The sequence below is a fragment of the Nilaparvata lugens genome, chromosome 5 (assembly GCF_014356525.2).
Source record: "Nilaparvata lugens isolate BPH chromosome 5, ASM1435652v1, whole genome shotgun sequence".
In the NCBI taxonomy this organism is placed as follows: domain Eukaryota; kingdom Metazoa; phylum Arthropoda; class Insecta; order Hemiptera; family Delphacidae; genus Nilaparvata; species Nilaparvata lugens.
In genome coordinates this window covers 57,314,357-57,335,383 of record NC_052508.1, presented here as the reverse complement: position 1 = coordinate 57,335,383, position 21,027 = coordinate 57,314,357, and the positions used below count along the sequence as shown (strand labels likewise).

At 32.5% G+C, this 21,027-nt stretch overlaps 1 protein-coding gene across 1 annotated transcript in view; it reads left to right on the top strand.

The window, feature by feature from the left end:
* LOC111045307 overlaps positions 1-19,318 on the top strand; it is an 89,721-nt gene extending 70,403 nt beyond the window's left edge. Inside the window, exon 6 of the mRNA XM_022330683.2 lies at positions 15,448-19,318. Coding sequence (XP_022186375.1) covers positions 15,448-15,537 — 90 coding nt within the window. The 3' untranslated portion in view covers positions 15,538-19,318. The remainder of the gene's footprint in view (positions 1-15,447) is intronic.
* Positions 19,319-21,027: the final 1,709 nt, after the last annotated feature.

The following is a 21,027-nucleotide window of genomic DNA, read 5'->3' as shown; positions in this document are numbered from 1 at the left end:
TAGATCGGTCTATAATAAATTTAATGGTGAATCGGTCTATAATAATACTATAATAAATTCAAGAGAGATTTAAAGGATACATGAATATAGATTTGTTGTAGCACATAACAGAAACACTTTTCAGTTTTATAATACCAATTTGAACAGGTAACACGATACAAATTGGTGAAAAACACTTAAAAACTTGAACTATTTTCAGAAATTTTCGGTGGCTTCGCCAACCTTTTTCAACTGTCATTGTGGTTGTAGAATATAGATTAGGATATATTTAATTGAGAGATTGTTTATAGCTGAAGTAAGTGTATCAGTTCTACTCGATGAGGCTATCAGTAAATTTCAGCAAATTTCAATGTTAAATTATTTTAATTTCAATATTCAATCATTTAAATATCATGAATTGAATTAACCAGAAAATTTCAATTACAGGCACCCAAGAAAGGTGCGCTCAAGAAATGTGTCGAATTCGATAGGGGCTTGTATTATACTTTGAATTCCTCCATCTTTTTGCATAAAGTAGTACACGAAGGCGGAAATTCGCCGCAATAGGATTAAAGCTGAGGACCCGCAATTATTTCATGCTGTTATTCATCTCCAAATAGTGCAATTTCTCTGTACTCTTGCACCCACATACATTTATCAACGTGAACGCTTCCTTTCAATTATTTAGCTGCGCGACTGCTGCCTTGATTTTTGCCATTATGTTTGAGGAATAATTTTTTCAAAGAGAGAAACCACTTTCCCCCACAAAACTGACTTTACATATCAGTGACCGAACAAATATTTATCAACGAGGGTTAACATTTCTCGTTTTAATCAACCTCGAATTTCCGCTAGAAAAAACAGGCCTCTCGAGTAGGGCTGGCAGTTTCTTGTGGCTAATTATCCGCTGTTCGCAGAAAAATTGAAAAGAGTACTTGGTACATACAGACAGCCCCACAACGACCAATTATTATTAACCCCTGTGCACAGTGCTCAGTGCACTGCACATACTCGGCTCTATTCATTAATTACTCATTGTTAGCATACACATGCAAACATATTGTTCCATGCATGAATAATAGGACTGCTGCAAAAATAGGCCTGGCTCTATACACAGACTTCATAATAGGTTGTATTGTCATGTCTACCTGGTTTATTTGTTTGAATGATGTCACGTTCAATGTCACTGAGATGTTGGATCAACTCCATTGCAGAGCCTTACTTGATTTAGATGTTTTCATTGCATAGCATCACTGATAATTTAGTTGATGTGTCTGTGTTAAAAGTCGTTTTTAATAAATTATGTTCAGACACTCTCGGATAATGAACTTGTTCTGGATCATGAACATGTTCCTCGTGAACAATTTGAAACTAAATTATTAGGAAATTGAAGAAGTTTTGGACATTTGCCTATTTTTTACTATCCGATCTTTTATTGTAAACAGGATCATTTTAAAGAATTGTGTTCTGTTTATCAATAAATAAAAATAACGAGCGAAGCTCGGTGCTCCGATATTTATCTAATAATCACAATCAACTTGAAAGAACTCACTCTCCACTCACAGTCTCAAGTCTTTGTGGAGAGTATTCACTGTTAAATGTTTGAATGAATCTTATAAATTTGTATTATGTTTTTGTGAATGAAAAGCTATTTTATTTGTTTTGAATAGTGTTTTTCAGTTTATATAGGTATCTTGTTCAATTCTCAAGCTGGAAACTATTTACAAACCTATTGGTGTTCTTGGTTTTTTTTAAAGGAGTATATCGTCACTCTCTGAAATAATTCGATTGGTTAATGATTCAAAACAGCTGGGAACAACACGCAATCTACCAGTCCATATAATTCTACAGTCTACACCCACACACACGGAGTGCTGCTATGTAGCCAACGTAGCCTTCTGCGCTACCGACTAGACATTTCCAACTAGAATTATTATTAAATATTAGTAAACTCGAAATGCCAGCTATCGCTGTTCTACCTCAATTTTATGCGCTGGACTGTTGTTTTAGCGAGATGACCCTCATTTCCAACATAATTCACGTGATCAAGTCAAGTTTGGTAATAATTTATTGTCTGGAGGAACTAACTAAACCAATCATACATAAATAATTCGGTAACCTCTGTCTAGCTAGCTGGTGGCTTGTCGCAGCTTGTTGACATTTGGAAGGCTGTTCGCTGACGACTTGTCCCACAATCAATGTTTTACAATGAGCTTCAATTCTGATTGCTAAGACTACAAGTGAGATTATTTTTTATAGTTCATGAATTACGTCATAAAAGGTTTCTTTCATCTTAAACTTGGTTTTTAATCAAATTTTGATAGGTTACATATGAAAATTCCTTTTGAAAGTAATATCATTTAATTAATTTAAAATTATTTTAAATTATAATTATCTCACCTAATCTTATAATTGGAACAATATGTAGCCTATTCAAGAACTAGAATAGTTCAGCCTCAGAGCTGAATGTGCCTGAGAGGCACAAGAGAAAACTGCACAACCTGGAGGCAAATTGACGATCCGCACTGCAACTAAGGTGATATCCAGTCAGATGACCACACCTGTTAAAATGTCGTCTTGCTCCAGAATGCACAAGACATTATCTTTTTATATTTAATGACAAAGCTGTTAAAACAGTTGAATACTACTTCAATATTGGCAAATATATATCACCTGACACGCACCAACAAATGAAGAATTAGAAAGTTGTTAGATCTTGAAAATGAAGTTGATTAATGAATATTATGTAAATATATATAATTTATAGTCATCCTTCGCCAATTAGATGAGGGAGCTCGTGATTAATAATATTGTTACCAGATTTTCATTTTTCAATTAATTAGTATACAGCACTGCATTAATTAAATATTCGAAAAAGTTAATAAATGTGTAGTAGCCTTTAGATCAGAGTGCATTACAAGATTGAATCCAATTCAGAATAAAATCAGGAATAGATACACTCAAATTCAAATCCAGTGCTTCCAGAGTCAATTTGATCAAAATTCCTCCTGAAAAACAGAAAAGAATGAAATTCCCTCTTGAAAATATACGTTCTGAATGTGGGGAGAATTCCCTTAATCAAATTATATTCCACTCTTCAACCGGAGAAAAATAAAATGTCAATTCCTTCTCTGAAACACATTTCGCTCCTACGAATAATAGCATGTCACAATGTTATTTTGGAAGATTTTTCACCACAAGTTATAATATATCATTCCGTTTTCAACAGTTCAGATAATAAATGGATCTCAGAAGAATCAGCCCTATCCCATCCCAAAATGAATTTTTAAGAAAACAGACTTTCAGTTGCACACTGTCCAGATTCTAAACTGTGCTCCTCCATCTATAATTCCAATTATTGTTTATAATCATGATTCAATCAAACTGAAATGTTCCACTTGATCAGTTTAACAGAATTGGCTGTGAAATTCCATTTAGAGCTGGAAGAAAGCGTTATTTATTTGGAAATTGAACTTATTGGAACGTTCTACTATACTTCTTATGCATGCTCTGATAAAAAGAACCAAGTTTTGAGTTGGAAGATTATGCAATCTTCTACAGTGCTCTCTCAAATTTACATGCTCTAAAGCATAATTTGATCAACAAAATCCGATATGTAACGTTTCTCTTGCTTGGAGATGAAATAAATTTGGATATTGGATAATAATACAAACATTCACTTTTGTCGTATGTGTGATGCCACATAAGTCTGAGCTTTGGTAATATAAGATAGATGGATTAATATATACCTTTATTGTCATACGCTAAAACATAATTCTCTCCCGTTCTTGCTGTTTTTTCATTATCCTCGTTACTCTTTTGTGGTTTTGTGTTGTGTCGTAGTATGATCTGCTCTTACCTGAATTTTTTTCTTTATTTGATCTAAATTTATTATCTTGATTCTTATTTTTTTTAGGCTTATGAATATTTTCATATTTTTCCCAAGTTTGAGCTTAATTTCATTCAAAATTGTATATATTTTTTAATTTGAACAATACACATATCAAATTCATGATTAGAAAAGGATCAACAGGCCTAGCCCAAAACTGTCCCCTTTCCGAATTTTGACAGAAGTAAGCCAATGTCTAAAAGGTAGGTTATGTTGCTTCACTTTGAATCAAATTCCGAGTCCAGAAATATACAAACTAGAATTTAGAATTTAATTAAAGTAGATTGAAAACCGAAAAGAATATAAATATTGCACCAAACTGTAATTTAAGACTAAAAAATTGAATCATTTCCAAATTTAAAAACTAGAAAACGGAACTAAACTCACTCCAAAAATCACAGGTGATTTGTGTGTTATTAGAGCAATAATGGAGTCTCCCTGTTGCTCTCACATATTGTACCTTTTCAAAAAATAAGTAATACGTTTTGTGGATGAAGGATACAGTATAGATGAATGGACGCAATATGAGGGTTCCTTGTGATTTTGAAACCGTACAAAAAATTCACAATGCTGTAGGTAATTAGCATACAGAGGGAACATCCAATGAGAAGGGCTCTTGGAAAGGTCAATAAGTAGGCGTAGCTGGCTGAAAATGAGAGATAATTCCATGAGATGCCTTGAGCGTAATTATCACATTTAGGCTGAGATTTTTTCTTGATGCACACGAGTCTTTCGTTCTCGGACAACATCTCGTTAGTGCAGATGGCTTCGCTAAAACGATGCCTAAAATCGAAAGGAATAATCTAGAGCAGAGTGGAGGTGACGCATTGAGGAGTGAGGGAGGTTCTGTTTGCGAACAAACAGGACTGCAGTGCTAGTGCTGGGCTCTGGTCTCTGGGCTCCCTTGTGCCAATATTTCCTAGCCTTTTTCTCGCTTCCGGCTCCAAAGAAGCAGCAAAACTCGGCTCCGGCGCCGGCATGCGATTCGCAGCCCAACACTGAAAGTCAACAGCAATTAGTAGCGTCATTTTCCTACGCGCTGGGAAAAGAAGCTGAACGCTGGATGATCAGATCGGACGGCCTCATTTTAAAGCTAATAGTTTTCACACTGTGATGGCTCAGTGATTCCTTAAATGGATTGTTTCGTTCCAAAGAAAACGTTCTTCCTGTTGAATCCAGCAGGGTAACATTTTCGAAGTAAAATCATCTTTCTCTTTGTATGTAATTAATGGACTTGTAGGCCATTGCAGTTTGAAGCTCCTATCATAAAGTAAGGAAATATTTAATATTTATCAATTTATATAAATATTTCAGGAAGGATTGTTTCAATTATCTCTGCTACTATGTTGATTCAATTAGTTTTCTTTATCAGAAAACTCAATAAGATTCTGACAAGATATCAAAAAATCAAATCAACACAATACAATATACATAAAAGAAATCAAAACACAAAAAAATCACAATCAAAAATAAATTTCTAATAAAATACAAAAACAGGCTTCATGGCGGGGTGTGCTGAAAAGAAAGAAAGAAGGAAAAATACCTAGCCAACTATGGTTTCCCATGTAATAGGCAGGTAGATAAAATTACAACTTATTATTCTACTTTAATATTCTTAATAAGGAAAATAAAAATCACTGTATTACACTGCCGAACTCAAATACACCATTGAATTACATTTTGTAAATTGTAACAAACTTATATCAGTAAGTTTTTCTCGCGCAATGAGTCTGGAATGTTTAACGATTAAAATACAAACATTTGATCTTCTATACCTTGTTATTGTCATACTGGATGCTACAGGAAAGTGAAATTTTGGTTCCTTTTTCGGTTGAAAGTAATTTACCGTTGCATCGTCCGTTGCTTTGGCTTCATTATTGACCATATGCCAAAGGGCATTTGTTTGCAAATTATTTTTTAAACAATATCCACGATTGACGTACATAATTCAAACTTGAACTAATTAACGACCAATTTCGTTGTTCAACCGTGTATTTATTGTGTAACACTAATATGAGAGATATGGAAAACATAAATAAAGGAGAAAACTTTTTGGTAATTTTGTAAGCTTCAATTTCGCACAGAATACAGATGTTACAGATGGAATTAAATAGAGAATGCATTTATTTAACTCTATTTAATTCCATCTGTAACTGGTTGGCCGCTATGGCTTCGTATAAAATGAGCGCTGCTATCCAGAGATTGTCAGTTTGGTGTAAGGGTAAGCATTCCTGACTAGCAATTGGCAGGTACCGGGCTGGCAACTAATTTTTGGATAGTAGTTCTCAACGAATTTCCATCTAGCTGTTAACCCTGTTGTCAATGTCTGCAGTAGCAGGAGTCTTCGAGGTGATTTACAACATTTATTTAGGATTTTCGTTAAATAATAATTAAATACAAATGTTCATAAGATGCATAGTTTCCGAGATATATGCGAAAAGTGGAAAAATGGTACTTTCAAACCACCCCCACCCCTTTAGCACAGGGGGTAGGGGTGAGGACTTTTGATATGTTAATCCTCTTACTATCCTTAAAAGAGCTGTGAAGTTAAAAATTGTGTTCCAAACTTTTCCCTCTATACCTTTATTTGAGCATGCATACGTTGCCTGGACTATAAGGTTTACTACACATTAGGGTTTGTTCAAAGTTCAAGATATTGGAAATATGATAATTATGATTACTTCATTTTTTACTTAATATACTCCAAGAATTTCTCAGTGTGTGTGAAATTCTTTAACTTAATCTTTATAATTGAAATGGAAATTGGGTTTTTGTGAAAAAATAAACTCACAAACATAATATGTATAACACAACAAATTTTATAAAAAAGCAATACCTCAGATCACGGATAATGGAATACTAGTATTAAACAATAATTACTGAACGATATATCTGCATCACGCCATCATTTCAATAGAATACTAGTATCCGTGCATCAGATAAGTTATCATAATTTTAACCACGTTCCAACCTTATTCAGATATAATTTTATTAGAATTGGATTTGCAGAGTAGATTCATATTTTTTTACCGATGAAGTGAAATGATAAACCCTTTAGGCTATTGTTTCATCAACTGTATTTCAATAGGAAAATAATACTGTAGATTGCGTTTCCTCCCTATAGTGCCAGTTCCATGTTATTGAATTTCAACGGTGGGTGCATGATAATGCATTTCAATTTCAGTTACTTGAAGAGAGCTTTGTCTGTGTTCCAAGAAGTGGGTGTTCTGAGCGAGAATGATAGGATATTCAATACTGGAACTCAGTCTGTGAGTTGGAACATTACAGTCTGCTCTAAAATGATGGCGTGTTGCAGATCGATTACTCGTTCAGTAATTATTGTTCAAACAGGCAAATTGAGTTTACAGTTGGCAAGTAGCTCAGCTCTCGGAAGACAGTTTCATTGAATTTGTTTGCAAATTATTTTTGAAACAATATTCACGTCTGACGTACATAATTCAAACATTATACTAATTAACGACCAATTTCGTTGTTCAACAGTGTATTTTTAGTCGATACTTCCTGAAAAAGAATGGCTTTCTTCAAATTCTATAAAGTATTTTGGGTTGTTGATAATTTATAAATTTTACAATATTAACACAGATTATCTATAATATAGTAAAGGAAAGAATAATAAACGTACCTACGGGGTAGGAAATTCACGAATGAACTACTTATCTGATTAACTTGAAATTTTGCTTAAATATAGGGGCACCGAGCTTCGCTCGTTATTTTTATTTATTGATAAACGGAACACAATTCTCTAAAATGATCGTGTTTATATTTCACAGCTGGGCTATATGTCATCTTATGAATTTCGGGGATGCGATATTTTGATTTTTCACATACTAACTCGCTCACTCACTTTTTTACTATCCACAGCTGTTTCAGCCAAGGATGAATTATCCTTTTAATGTCGTTCAGTGAGTTTTCCCAAGTATGAGACCTAGTGCAATTGAATTTTTATATCATAAACCTACTATGTTCCAGATTTCGTGAAAATCGTTAGAGCCGTTTTCGAGATCCGTTGAACATAAATATTCAGATATAAATAAAGATAAATAACCAGTTATAAAAATACAGAAATTGCTTGCTTAATATAATAGGATCTACCGAGGATGGTTATAGGCCAATTTTAAATTATCCAAGAATTTAGTAGTCTAGGTCAGACCCTTGCAGACCACGGGTTACCTGCTAGTTTTGAATAAATTCCAATATAAGTCGGTTCTGGCATAGAGAGATAAGAAAGATAAGATTTCGTTAAGAAAGATACTTACAAAAGTAAAAGATACTTACATTCTTGGTCTGTGGCTATAGTGATGACAGACTATAAATAGTGATCGATCAAGACGGTTTGCTGTTGTGTGAAATCTGAAATTCATTGTCAGTAAATAACTTCAAATTGAATGAAATGTATTTATGACGATATGAATTGAGACATATTTTATAACTCATGAAGCTTATTCTTCATCAATCACCAGGTTTCGCCAGAGACAATTAAACAGTGTATTTACTTTATGGTATTGCCATACAAAGTACGTCGATAATCTACTTTCACCAGTGAAAATGATTATCAATAAAATACATTCATCATTGTCATGATTTTCTCGAGATAATCTAGAATTTTTCACGATAGAGGGGAAAATATAAAGTTGATTCTAATGGGTGTTGGGCTGGTGCAATTATGGTGCACTTTTTATGAATGTTGGGTTTGGCGGTGGCACATAATTTATGACTGTCGTGATGCATATAGCTATAGAGGCACATTGTGTATCGTGGCTGGGGGATGCGTGTATTTTTCTCATTAGCGCAGAGTGCAGCCAAGGTCGAAACTGGTAATACCTTGTTGCCTGTGCTACACGGCTACACAACCATGTCGGGACATGACTGTTCACATATGTTGTTGCTCTTTTACTCACTCCAGTTAGTTCAGAGTACACGTCTGTAGAGAATTCGCGACACGAAAAAGTTCCTATTATGTTGTCGCATTGGAGTAGAGGAAAGCACTCGGTATACTTCTGCTTTTTGTACAAGAAACCTCTCGTACTATCAGAGATGTTCCTTGGGAATCTTCTAGAAGATTTAGAAATCACATGGTAGATTTGGCTATGTGTGACCTCTTCAATTTTTTTTAAATTGATTGAAAGAGTGGAACCAAACTTCCTTCATCTAGATCCTATGATTTTGATTGAAACATTTCCTTAAGCTGCATACTAAATGTGCATTTATACTAAATGTATTTAGCTGCATTTTGATAATGTACTTGTTGTATAAATGAATAAACTATCACAGAAAATAGAATGTATCCTCTTTAAACTCCTTGAACATATTATATCCTAATGAACATATTATATTTAACTTGAACTCCATGATTTCCTACCCTACTTTAAAATTGATGATCCTGTTTGATACTATTGAACAGTTTGTAATATTCAGTCTACATCTTTACCAAGTGGCAGAATAGAAATTATCGAAAAATTGAGTTCTACATATTTTGCAATCTTCAATAAACTCTTCAACGTTTGTATTTTATCTTGATATTTCGCACAGAAATGTATTTATTCCAAAAATTTTTTTTTCATTTGAAATTCTCACAAAGTATTGATGTGGAAGGAACTGGCATATTCCATCTGAATATCTACTAATGGTCATTAGAACTTTTTTGCTGGATCAACCTTACTTAGTATTCTAGAGAAATTGATTTTCCAAAAAACAATACTAACAAACATCAATAGTGGGCTTCTATTGAGAGGTACATGATATTAAATATATAATTATACAGTACCGTACTAAATTGAAAATAATGCAAAAGCTATCACTGTACGTAGTGTATGTACTACAAATATAATTGTGTACATAATACATTTACCAAAATTCATATATAAATACTTGTATACTAAATACAACTGCATAATATTGAAATTGTGTACAATAAACAAAATATCTTCAACATTTTTACCTATCTCCCCTGATTTTTTGATTATACATAAACAATAGTATCACTTGGATTTCAACGTTTAGAACTAAAAAAGAGAAACGACTATAGAATAATATGTTCATGTGGAGTAGTAAAAGTTGCTATAATGTGATGTGGTTGGTAATGGCAGGATGATTAAGTTGGGTTGAGACGAGAGAGAGCAAGTGCTTCATCTCTTTCTGCCACTGGTGGTGAGAGTGAGATGGAGGTATGATATCGATTGCAAGGGTCACGGGGTCACACTTAGCTGTTGAGGCTGCTGAGGTGAGAGAGACATCACCATCAACCAAATTAGAACGGGATGAAAGATAGGAGAGGCTCTAATCTCAAACTAGCTATCCGTAGTAGAATTCATATTCATATCACTCTAAACTGCCTGTATTCCTCATAAATAAGAGCAATGCCTTCCTTCCAATCAATACTGAGAGTTTGTAGTGAAACTAATTATTATTTCTAAATAAGTTGGACAAAGTTGATAAATCGGTCACATAACTTTTCTCTGAATGTAGTGCGAGTAAAATTGAAATTTATTTCTACTTTTGTAACATTTTGTTGTCTATTATGAAAGTGTTTATCATGATATTATGACCAAAATCTCTGATATGCATGCTATAACTGAAGGGTGCTACAGATGGAAATTACTTAGATATTGCATTTATTCAAATGCTAATGAATTAATAATAAACGAAAATCAAAATTGAATGCTGCAACGTCTTCGGGGTGATTTGCATATCGTTTAATAATAATTATGAAGGGTGTTACTTAACTTATGATCAATTACCTCGAATGGGTTCATAACAATCTACTAAATAATTAAATCACCTCATTTCATATTGAACTTTTGTAGTAATGTATGGATTGCAATGTTGGATAGGTACTATAGATTTCTGACTTTTCCTCGAACATATTCTATTCCCGACTATACAATATGATGTATTAATAAAAACATTATAAAACTTGTAGAACTACAAGGGTACTACAAGTTTTTATATTGTTTTTTTAATTTGAATAAAGTAGCCCTTATAAGTGAAGTGATAATATGATATATCTATGATTATATGACTAAATCTATGACTGAATGAGGAGAATGCTTCTAAATCTTCCCTCAATAACTTTACTCATACAAGTCTAATGGTCATCAAATCTCATTGATTACAAAGATGCTTAATACTGATTGATATGTGATACGTGTACTTGAAAATTGTTATTTAATAATGTAGATCAATGGCTTCGAATGATTTGTCAGATTTTAATTACTGATTCATAAAATAATATGTATTTTATTTTCCATTCTCTAGCGTCTAGCCCCTCGTTTCTCTCAATCCTTATTTTACAGTGAATGATATTTGAATATCCTCGCTGGTATTGTCTCATTAAATTGGAAGTGCTGTAGTACAGAAAAGACTGCAATGTATTGATATAGATGAGCCATGTTGTACATTTCTAGTGTGTATACACCGCTGATAGGTAGAGATTCATCTAATTTAGCAGTATGTGTACATTCTCATATATTATAACATCTAACTACGGGAGAGCCCTTTCTATGTTATAGCGCAAACAAGAGGTTTGAATCTGTGGTTAAAAGCAGATACCGACAGATTACTGCTGAATTAAAGTTTACAGAAACTTCTATGTTCAACGAACACGACTCCAGATATAAATCTATTGTCCGAATAGAGGTTTCCTAGAATTTCACGGTGGAAAACTCTGCTAATGCTACTTGAAACATGTAGAAGTGGCAACAGCAGCATTTCATCGAAACTGCAGATCCTATTTTTACTGAGTTTCGCGTCCAACTCAGTTCGCGTTTTAAATGTATCATTGACTAGTTCAGCTTTAGATTGCTGAGCACTGAGCAGCGAGAATTTGAAAGAGAGCTTCGCAAAATGGCGGACGAGCTCGTAACTTTCAGCTTCGTGTTGCAGTGCACGGAACTGAAAACGTCAAGTTGAGAACCCTCAGCTTCCCTTTTGTACACTTCCGTCATCAGAAAAAAACGCCACAACCATTTTCGTTGCGGTTTTTCCACGGCGCTTGGCGAACTACACTGACAGGGAAGCCTCTGCTCTGCTCTGCTCCACTCGTTTCTATCGACTTGCCTGCTAAATTCATAAGAAAATAATATCCCTGCATCATTTCAGACGTAAATACTGAACCGAATTTGTTGGATAGAGAATTATTATCTATAAGATTTCATGACTGCAGTTTAGATACATAGACTTTTTTTAAAACCTGTGTTTTTTGCTTATTTATATGAAGTCCACTTTGTATCTTCTAATTTATGTCATTCTAGCAGTATATTTTATAATATTTAGAGACCGGTCGGTCGCATCAAATCACCCATCTACGTAGTTCTTAACTCTACTTTCAAGATTTATGCATACCACCCCACACAGGCTAGGCTCGGGTTGTTTTTTTATTCATTCATAAAAAATCTTATCATTATGTTAGATCATTATATTAATGTAAATTTCTATGTTTCGATTATAAGATACAGATTTTCCTGTTATTGTACTGTTCTTTGGATGAATAAAATCTTTTTAATTTCATTTCATGTATATTTTGACAACTTTGATAATATTGTATTGAACTGATTCTGTAAAGCCTGTTTTCCCCTAATTCAAGTGTTTCATCCAGTAAATAAGTCATAGTACATTGAAACCATGCCCACTGCACAGAAATATAATTAATGCTTTTCGGCCAGATTAGCCGAGACGACTATGGCGTTGCACCCTTCAATCTGCTAGTGCTTCCTGGTCGTGGGTTCGATTCCTGCCGACAGGCATGGTCGTTTGCACATCTCATCAATCACAAACGAACTTTCCATTACCTACACACAAGCTAAAAGCTCATGTGGGCATTATCCACGATAAAAAATACCAATTTTCAAATCTAATTATCTAACTTGTTTTCAATTACAGTAGTTAATTCGACTAATTTCAAATTCGATGACCTAACTTGTTTTCAATCACAATGGTATTCGACTAACTTAGACGTTCAGTCGTTTTGGAGGGATTCCGTAATATTGATTTTTTTCATGTTCCACTGTAAATAATAATTGAAGGAATAAAAAATATTTGAATTTGAAATTAAAACTTATGAAGAACTTTGTGATATTGAATCGGGAACAGTTTTGGGCTATAATACCTGTTGTTCCCATACCTGTATGTATTTTTGTAAATAAATAATAATGAATTAAATTTTCATTTATGATTGGAAATTAAGAATATACCAGAAATTGCTCGCTCTTTTCATTTCAACAAAAGTTCGGATCGCTTCATCCCCCTTTGTGTTGTGAGTAATAGGAATAATATTATTTTCGTAACTAGTATTTCCGGGGCGTTGCTGCTAGGTTATTAGTTGTAAGTTTGTGTCATTAAAGTTATTATCGGTCTTCTTCTATTGTTATCTCGTTTTGATGGAGTGGGGTTTGTTATTTCGGTGCGTGGATCCCTGATATTCTAGCAAGCTAAGCCACCATCGGCGAAGCCACAAAAAAGCCTGACTTTCCCTTTTTATAGAGCTCCTACAGCACGTGAGCATCTATCTCACTCTAACAGGAACCCTCTTCATTTCGTTAGCCTATATGGACTTTTTATATGATTGAAGCTGGCGTTGTCAATGATGTTGACCTTCCACGCAAAACCAGCGGGGTTTCACTGAATTGTGTCGCTTTTGATGCTTCAAAGTTATCGAAAATGTGGTTCTTTTCAGATGGGAATCTCTTGGATCCCACAGTAAGATTCAGTTTATACTGTCAGGGTTCTTTGTATATATTCATCAACGCTTCCTGTTCAACTAATGCTGACTAACATGAAAATAAATTGGAAGTTGCATTTGTTCATTTATTTATTTATTTTTATTCATCTATTTATTTATTCGTAGATACATTCACAAATCATATAAAGATTATTGAGAAGGAACAACAGGCTTGACCTAAAACTATTCCATTCCCAAATTTTGATAATGTCCAAAAAAGGAGTAAAACAAGAACAAAATCAAATGCTAATCAATAAATAATAATTATTAAACGAAAATCCCAATTAAGAAGTCTTCGGGGTTGGTATTTCAAAATCAAATGCTAATCAATAAATAATTATTATTAAACGAAAATCCCAATCAAGAAGTCTTCGGGGTAATTGGGATTCTCGTTTAATAATAATTAATGCTGACGAAGTTTGAAGTGAATCTCACTATAGAGACTCCTTATTAATATTAGCCAACATTATTATATTAGCAATAATTAGCACTCATTATTATTATATAAGCAAACCATTTGCTTAGAAAGGGTCCTAGGTTTTTTTTTTGTTTTGAATGAATTGTATCCGGATCATATTGTTATGTTAAGGAAGCATTATTATTATTGCTATTATAATCACTATATCATTATTATTATATAAGCAAACCATTATTTGCTTAGAAAGGGTCCTAGGTTTTTTTTTTTGTTTTGAATGAATTGTATTGTTATGTTAAGGAAGCATATTTGCGTTATTACCTGTTTTTTCCGTTGTAATATTATGAATAAATAAATATTCTCAGCGAGGATCGACTTGTTGTATTGAAGACTACATAACTCTGGACTCTGGTATACGCTATCTTCAATGGTCTCTTTCTTTTTTAGGGTTACGTGTGTGTATTCCCAAAAATTAAAAATCAAAGTACTTTCTTCTACATATATTTTTATTTTTCACAAGATGTCTCAACATCAAATTCATTTTCAAATGAATGAAAAATCTAGTTTGAAAGGGTGTTATTTTTAATTTTTATGTGAATAACTGGTACTTTGTTGAATAGAATTGAAACATTTCTAGCTGATTGCTGCAAAAATATTGCACGAACGTGGTGCATTATTGTCAACAAACAAAACTGTATGAGCTGCTACTTTTCCTTCACATAATTATAATTTTTAACAGTAACTTCAATGTAACAAATATTATCCTATTATATTAAGCGAGCAATTTCTGTATATCTGTTTATATTTTTATATCTGGTTATTTATGTTCGACGGATCTCGAAAACGGCTCTAACGATTTCCACGAAATTTGGAACATAGTAGTTTTATGATATAAAAATTCGATTGCACTCATCCTTGGGAAAACTCGCTGAACGACATTAAAAGGATAATTCATCCTTGGCTGAAACAGCTGAGACTTTCGTCGTCTGTGGATAGTAGAAAGTGAGCGAGTGATTCTGTGGAAAATCAAAATATCGCATCCCCGAAATTCGTAAGCTGATGTATAGCCAGCTATAAAATATAAACACGCTCGTTTTAGAGAATTGTGTTCTGTTTATCAATAAATAAAAATAACGAGCGAAGCTCGGTGCCCCGATATTGGAAGTTATACTCCCAATATTATCATTCATTAAATTTCTGTAGAGTTTAAATATAGAGAAATTTCTGTATAATATATGCTCGAGTCATAATTATAAATAATTTGTAACAATAACTTGATAACTAGTTCTAATCTATATTTTTTTATTGTCTTTTGTACAGCACTGTATTTTTTCCTTTTCAATATTTTCGTTTTTCTCATTGTTTGTTCTACATTCTCAAGGATTGTGAAAAATAAATTCACTCACTTACATTATTGTTTTGTTTCAGTTGAAGGCGCGAGCGGTGACTGGCTGGCGTCCAGGTGGTGGTGACCACGGCCACGGGGGTGGGGGGGAACTGTCGGTCTTCTGCTGGTGATCTCATCCCCTCCCCTCTCCCGCCCTGCTGCTGCCGCTAACAACCACTTGAAAACTATTACTATATAATTATTACAAAGACTTTCTAATCAATTACTAGTGACTTGTTTTTATAAGTATATAAAAACAAATGTATAAAATATGACATATATAAATATTATTTTTTTTAATTAATCTTGATAATATAATGAGAATAAGCTGCTCACGTGGGTGAAGCAGGGTGGCTGATGGATGGTGTTACGGTGGTGTTATGGTGGTGTTACGTCGATGGTGTTACGTGTCACGTGTCACTTCTCCACATCAACATTGATTTGAACTTTTTGTACCTGTAAATCATATATATATACGTTTTTTGTCAATTACGAGAAATTTTGTCATGGTTATTTCGCTTAATTAACTTACTTGTACAAAATCAAAATGTAAGATATTTTTTAGAAACATTCTGCAGGTGTTACGAAATCGAGTCGATGGAATGTTGATCTGTAACTGAGATTTTATTATTTGTTAATTTACTTGGCCAACCGCTGCATAACATGTTTTGCCTTTATCTACTTCTTGTTTTATTAACTAATGTTTATTTATTATTTACGCTTCTACTATGTTGTTTTTTGTTTGCGGCAATACTTTGACTGAGAAATAAAGTAGTTTTTGTACAAAAATAACTAAACGTTTTGAAAAGGAGGACAGAACTGAATAGTTGAGATGTGTATTTATATTATTAAGACTTGCGTTTTTATTGATGATATATTATGATTATTAGTTATGCATCGCTATTATCGAATGATTATATGTTATAATTCCCATTATTATACGTTGATTATATTTAATACTATAAACTCATAAAGACAATTTATTTTCAAATTGGTGTGTTGTATGGGATGTGTTTTATATATTAACAATGAAGAAAGGTAGAGTGGTGGAAAATGTCATGGAGATGATGAACAGTTGTTTATAGAACTGGGTTCGTGTAAAATCTGAAGAAAATTAATGTATGATTGTTATAAAAAACTTTTATAAGATATTATGTGTCTGTTAGTATGTCTGTGATGAGAGTATCTCAGTGTGATTGTATCTTCAGGTATTTGCGGTATGATGATGGAACAAATAAAATGATTGTAATATCAAAAACCAATCAATAATCGAAGTTCACAAGCATTCTTTTACAATTGTTCAAATTTGAATAATAGTCTAAAAACATCTCAAATACCTTGAAAGTTAAGCTAGTAATTTTCACCTAATGTAATTGGTTTTCAGTTGAATATCATATTATTCTACATATTATACATACAAGATGTTGAATACAAAATTGATAATTTAACATTAAATGTTGGAAATTAAATTTCATAAATCGAATATTGAAATTTTGTTGAATTTATATATTTTACTGATGTAAGCTCATCTATTCTACTAATTGGTAATGAATGCAGCTCATACTGCTCACATTTCTGATGGTAATGTGTCAATACCTTTCTGTGAATAAATTTGTAAAGGTAGCAAATATTTGCAGTTTTACATTTTAGTATTCTGCAGTTTGTAATATAGTTTTAAAAACATACCTTTTATCACTATTTAGAATGCATTTTCCAGCTTCTCTTCCTCTAAACCATGTAAATCTTATAATCTCTTCCCTGATATCATAGTAAAGTTGTGTACCGTATTCAGTTTCTGGAAAATGAGATTTCGCCAGCATTGTTATCACTAAATTTCTATCAGATTGCTTATTTGGAAACTGAAGAAAAGTTTATTTTATAGCTTCATTCTTCTCATATACCGTACCGTTGAATTCATGAGTTGTTTACCTACTAATAATTATTTCATATTTTTGCATTTAATTCAACAAACTCCTTTTCCATTCTCATTCTGCTTGGTCGACTCTATTATAATCTTCTCAATTTATTTGAATCGTTTGTAGAATTATTAATATGGGCTTTCAGTGCTATGCTTTACAGACTGTTGTTACAATAACATGACAGTCGAAGAATTTCTAGTCTAATTTGAGTTCCACAAGTAGGGAATTACAAGAAATTGCAATATTTCTGTAAGTTTGTCCAATGGGATGAACTTACGCATTAAGAATGTATTTTAGTTCTATTCACCTTCAAAAATCTATGTACATGAATATGGAAAACTCGTGATATGAATATATCACAATGATTCCATTATTTTGCCATTTACAATAACTTGGCTAATTAATTTGCCATATATTATGCGAAGCCACCTTTCAGTAAGTGGATTTGATATTTAGAATTTTTATTCGCAAAGATAGTTTGCATCAAGTTCATAGTTATTTTTTATTTGTAGTCTATACAAAATCTTTAAATGAAAGCGAATAATTATGTTGATTTTTTTAAGTATAAAAATAAACACTAGTAGTAAAAAAATGAGGTAGTTATGCTTTAAATCATCTCTGAAAAAATTATTTTACAGTATAATCCTCCTTTTCTATTTAGATCTCAATAAATGTTTGCTAGTCCCTTTGTTCAGGGTAATATAGCTGAAAACAGTGTATTATGTTTTCAAATATCTCATTTGTCCTTTGAGAGCTGTCAAATCTATGTTTTATTCATTCTTAGGTAATACTTACTATAATTAGCTCAAAAAGTTTCAATAATTTTGATTTCAAGTCCACTCAGTGTATTAAGATTACTGATATAAATCTAAATTAGTTTTGATATTCTACACTTGATATAAGTTAAGTTTCGACATCAAACATTTTTAAAATTAAAATAGTTCCATTCACTTTGAAAATAGATTACACCTTGAGTTTCATACCCAGAAAAAATTAAAGCCGTTATTTCTTGTGTTAATTACTTATTGATTAAGATGATGCATGAAACATGTCTTAATTAATTTATTCTGATTAACAGGCTATAAAATATATCTTATAGCGCATTATTATTTTAGTCATCATTATAATGTATCATTTCATTGAAAATAAATAAATAGAATTCAACAGATATCTTGCTAATTTGGATTAAAGCCGCGTTTACACCTAAGTTATTAACAAAATGTTAATAACTTAATCCCTATACAGTAGATTCTATTAAGATTGAACGGAACTTGACAAACACATATGTTCATCATGTGTATGATAAGTTATGTTCTATCTAATAGAATCTATAAGGATTGAGTTATTAACATTTTGTTAATAACTGGTGTAAACGCAACTTTATGGTTGGACTTTTCTCATGTTTTAAAAAGATCTGACAGTTTCTTGATATGTATTACTGTAATAACTTTTTCTATAATTTTATCCTAAAAAGAAAATGTAATACTAAAATTTTGAGAATTTAAAATAATCTCAATCTGATTAATGTAAATGAATTTCATTTGTGATGATGTAGTAAGATGCACTAAGCAAAGTATTATTAAAGACTTCTTTTTATTGTATTATACATTTGTATATTTCTTTCTTTAATTACCATTTCTGCAGTCTACTTTTTCGTTTCTTGTTTGATGTTATAAAATCAACATCATTAAATAAAGCTATATTGTGATTGAGATTATTGAGAATAAATTTGAACAAATGTGACTGAAACTTTGTATGTTATAGATTGTTCCGCTACTAATGAGAGAAAATTGATCGACAAAAATGTTGAAGGTTGTTTATATGTATAAATAAAATGTATGTATGTATGTATAATGTGTGTAGTATGTATGTAATTTAGGAGTGACTATGTGAAGGGAGTGATAGACTGTGCATTAAGAAGGAGAATGTCGTTCACATTTTTCTTATTGGCTAGAAAGAATACCATTAAAGTAATGACAAAATACGCTTTCAATATTATTTCACCGTGTTTTTCACTTCAATTCCTTTCCTGAACATCTGCCAGTTGATTTTCTCCGTTTTGCACTTATTTTGCAATGTGTAAAACAATAATTATATCAGTCATTACTGTTTTATAAGTTATCGTTATAGTGGATAGAATGTTCATATTTGCAAAATCCGTAGAAATCAATGTGAGTCTGACAAGACTCATGATCAGACAAGTTTAGTCACAATACCTCACATTGCTGCTTATGACGCAACTCACACTGATTAGTCATTGCAATTAGACATGTCCTCATAAGCAACTATGTGAAGTATTGTGACTGAACGTGTCTGATCATGTCTTGTCTTGTCTTGACTAACTGGTGTGTGCCTAGCCTTAGATTGCAGCATTGCTCTTATGGGGTACAGTGCTGCCAGATTTCACAGAATCCAGAGAGATTGTGAGCTAATTGTGGAAGAGAAAGAGCGATAAAGAGAGCGTATGTCTATTTGATATAATCAGATAATCAGCATATAAACGGCAACAATGTGCTCATATTTTTGTATTAAAATAACATTGGCTATAAAGCCCCGTGCTGCAAACTAAGGTTTTCACGGACTATAGCAATTACTGCGACCTGCATAGCATTACAGTTACTATTAATTATCAAGAAATAAGGATAAAACATCCAAGTACTATACCCTTTACAAAAATTAACAAGTTATTCACTACATGTTTCTACGTCAATATAATTTTTATTCTATTTTATTCACTCACTTGAAAATGACATTAATGTTGTAGTGAGTAAAATTTTTTAAAAAGGGTACAGTAATATGATTTTTTATTTTTATTCTTTGATCATTACAGTTATACTTTATACAATTATACTTTATATTGTTTTTGTTATACTTTATGCTTTACAAAGCATCTGTTGAGGTACGAGTTGTTCCCATAATTTGGACCCACTGACACGAATAGTTTTTTTCAGAGTATACACAGAGAAGTATTGTTAATCTTGAAACTTCATACACTTCCCATGTCCATACTTTTCGTGGATAATATACGTTCATTTTATTTAATTCTTAAACGAGAAAAATTGAAACTTTCTTCTTTCATAAGAACTAACCTTCCTTCTGGATCTCTATATTTCTTTTGTTAAGGATTACGGAAGATCAAGGAATTTGAATATGCTTAATTCCAATAACCACACAAGTTTGGTTACCAGGCATCTTTGAAGACATTTTTTAAAACTCGAATAGTGCACAATTATTATTAATCTCGTAGCCTACATAAAAGCTCAAATACAATAATAATATAGCGTGACCTGGCTGACTCAGGTCTAATTTCAGATAATACTAATGCTCCAATAATACTAAATGTATTTTTAAACTGCATACAGTTGCGGGCAATAAATGGTAGATCAGCTACTGTAACTTATACACGCGGCCTGCGGGAGCGCTATACTATAGGTACCTACCTAAGTTACCGTAGGTACTGAACCGTAGCTCATGATAATAATTATTACGCTCCTAAGAACCCATGCTATATAATATACTCATAGAAATCGCAACCGCAAAGCATAAATTGAGCCTTGGATCAAGAGCTGGAAATATTGCATCAAATGAATGCTAAAAGCATGAGACATAATTTTGTTATTTTATAGATGTTTTAGATCGAGAAATTTGTAAACTCGATGAGGTTCATCTCCTAGAACTAGAGATAGCAATTGATATGAATCA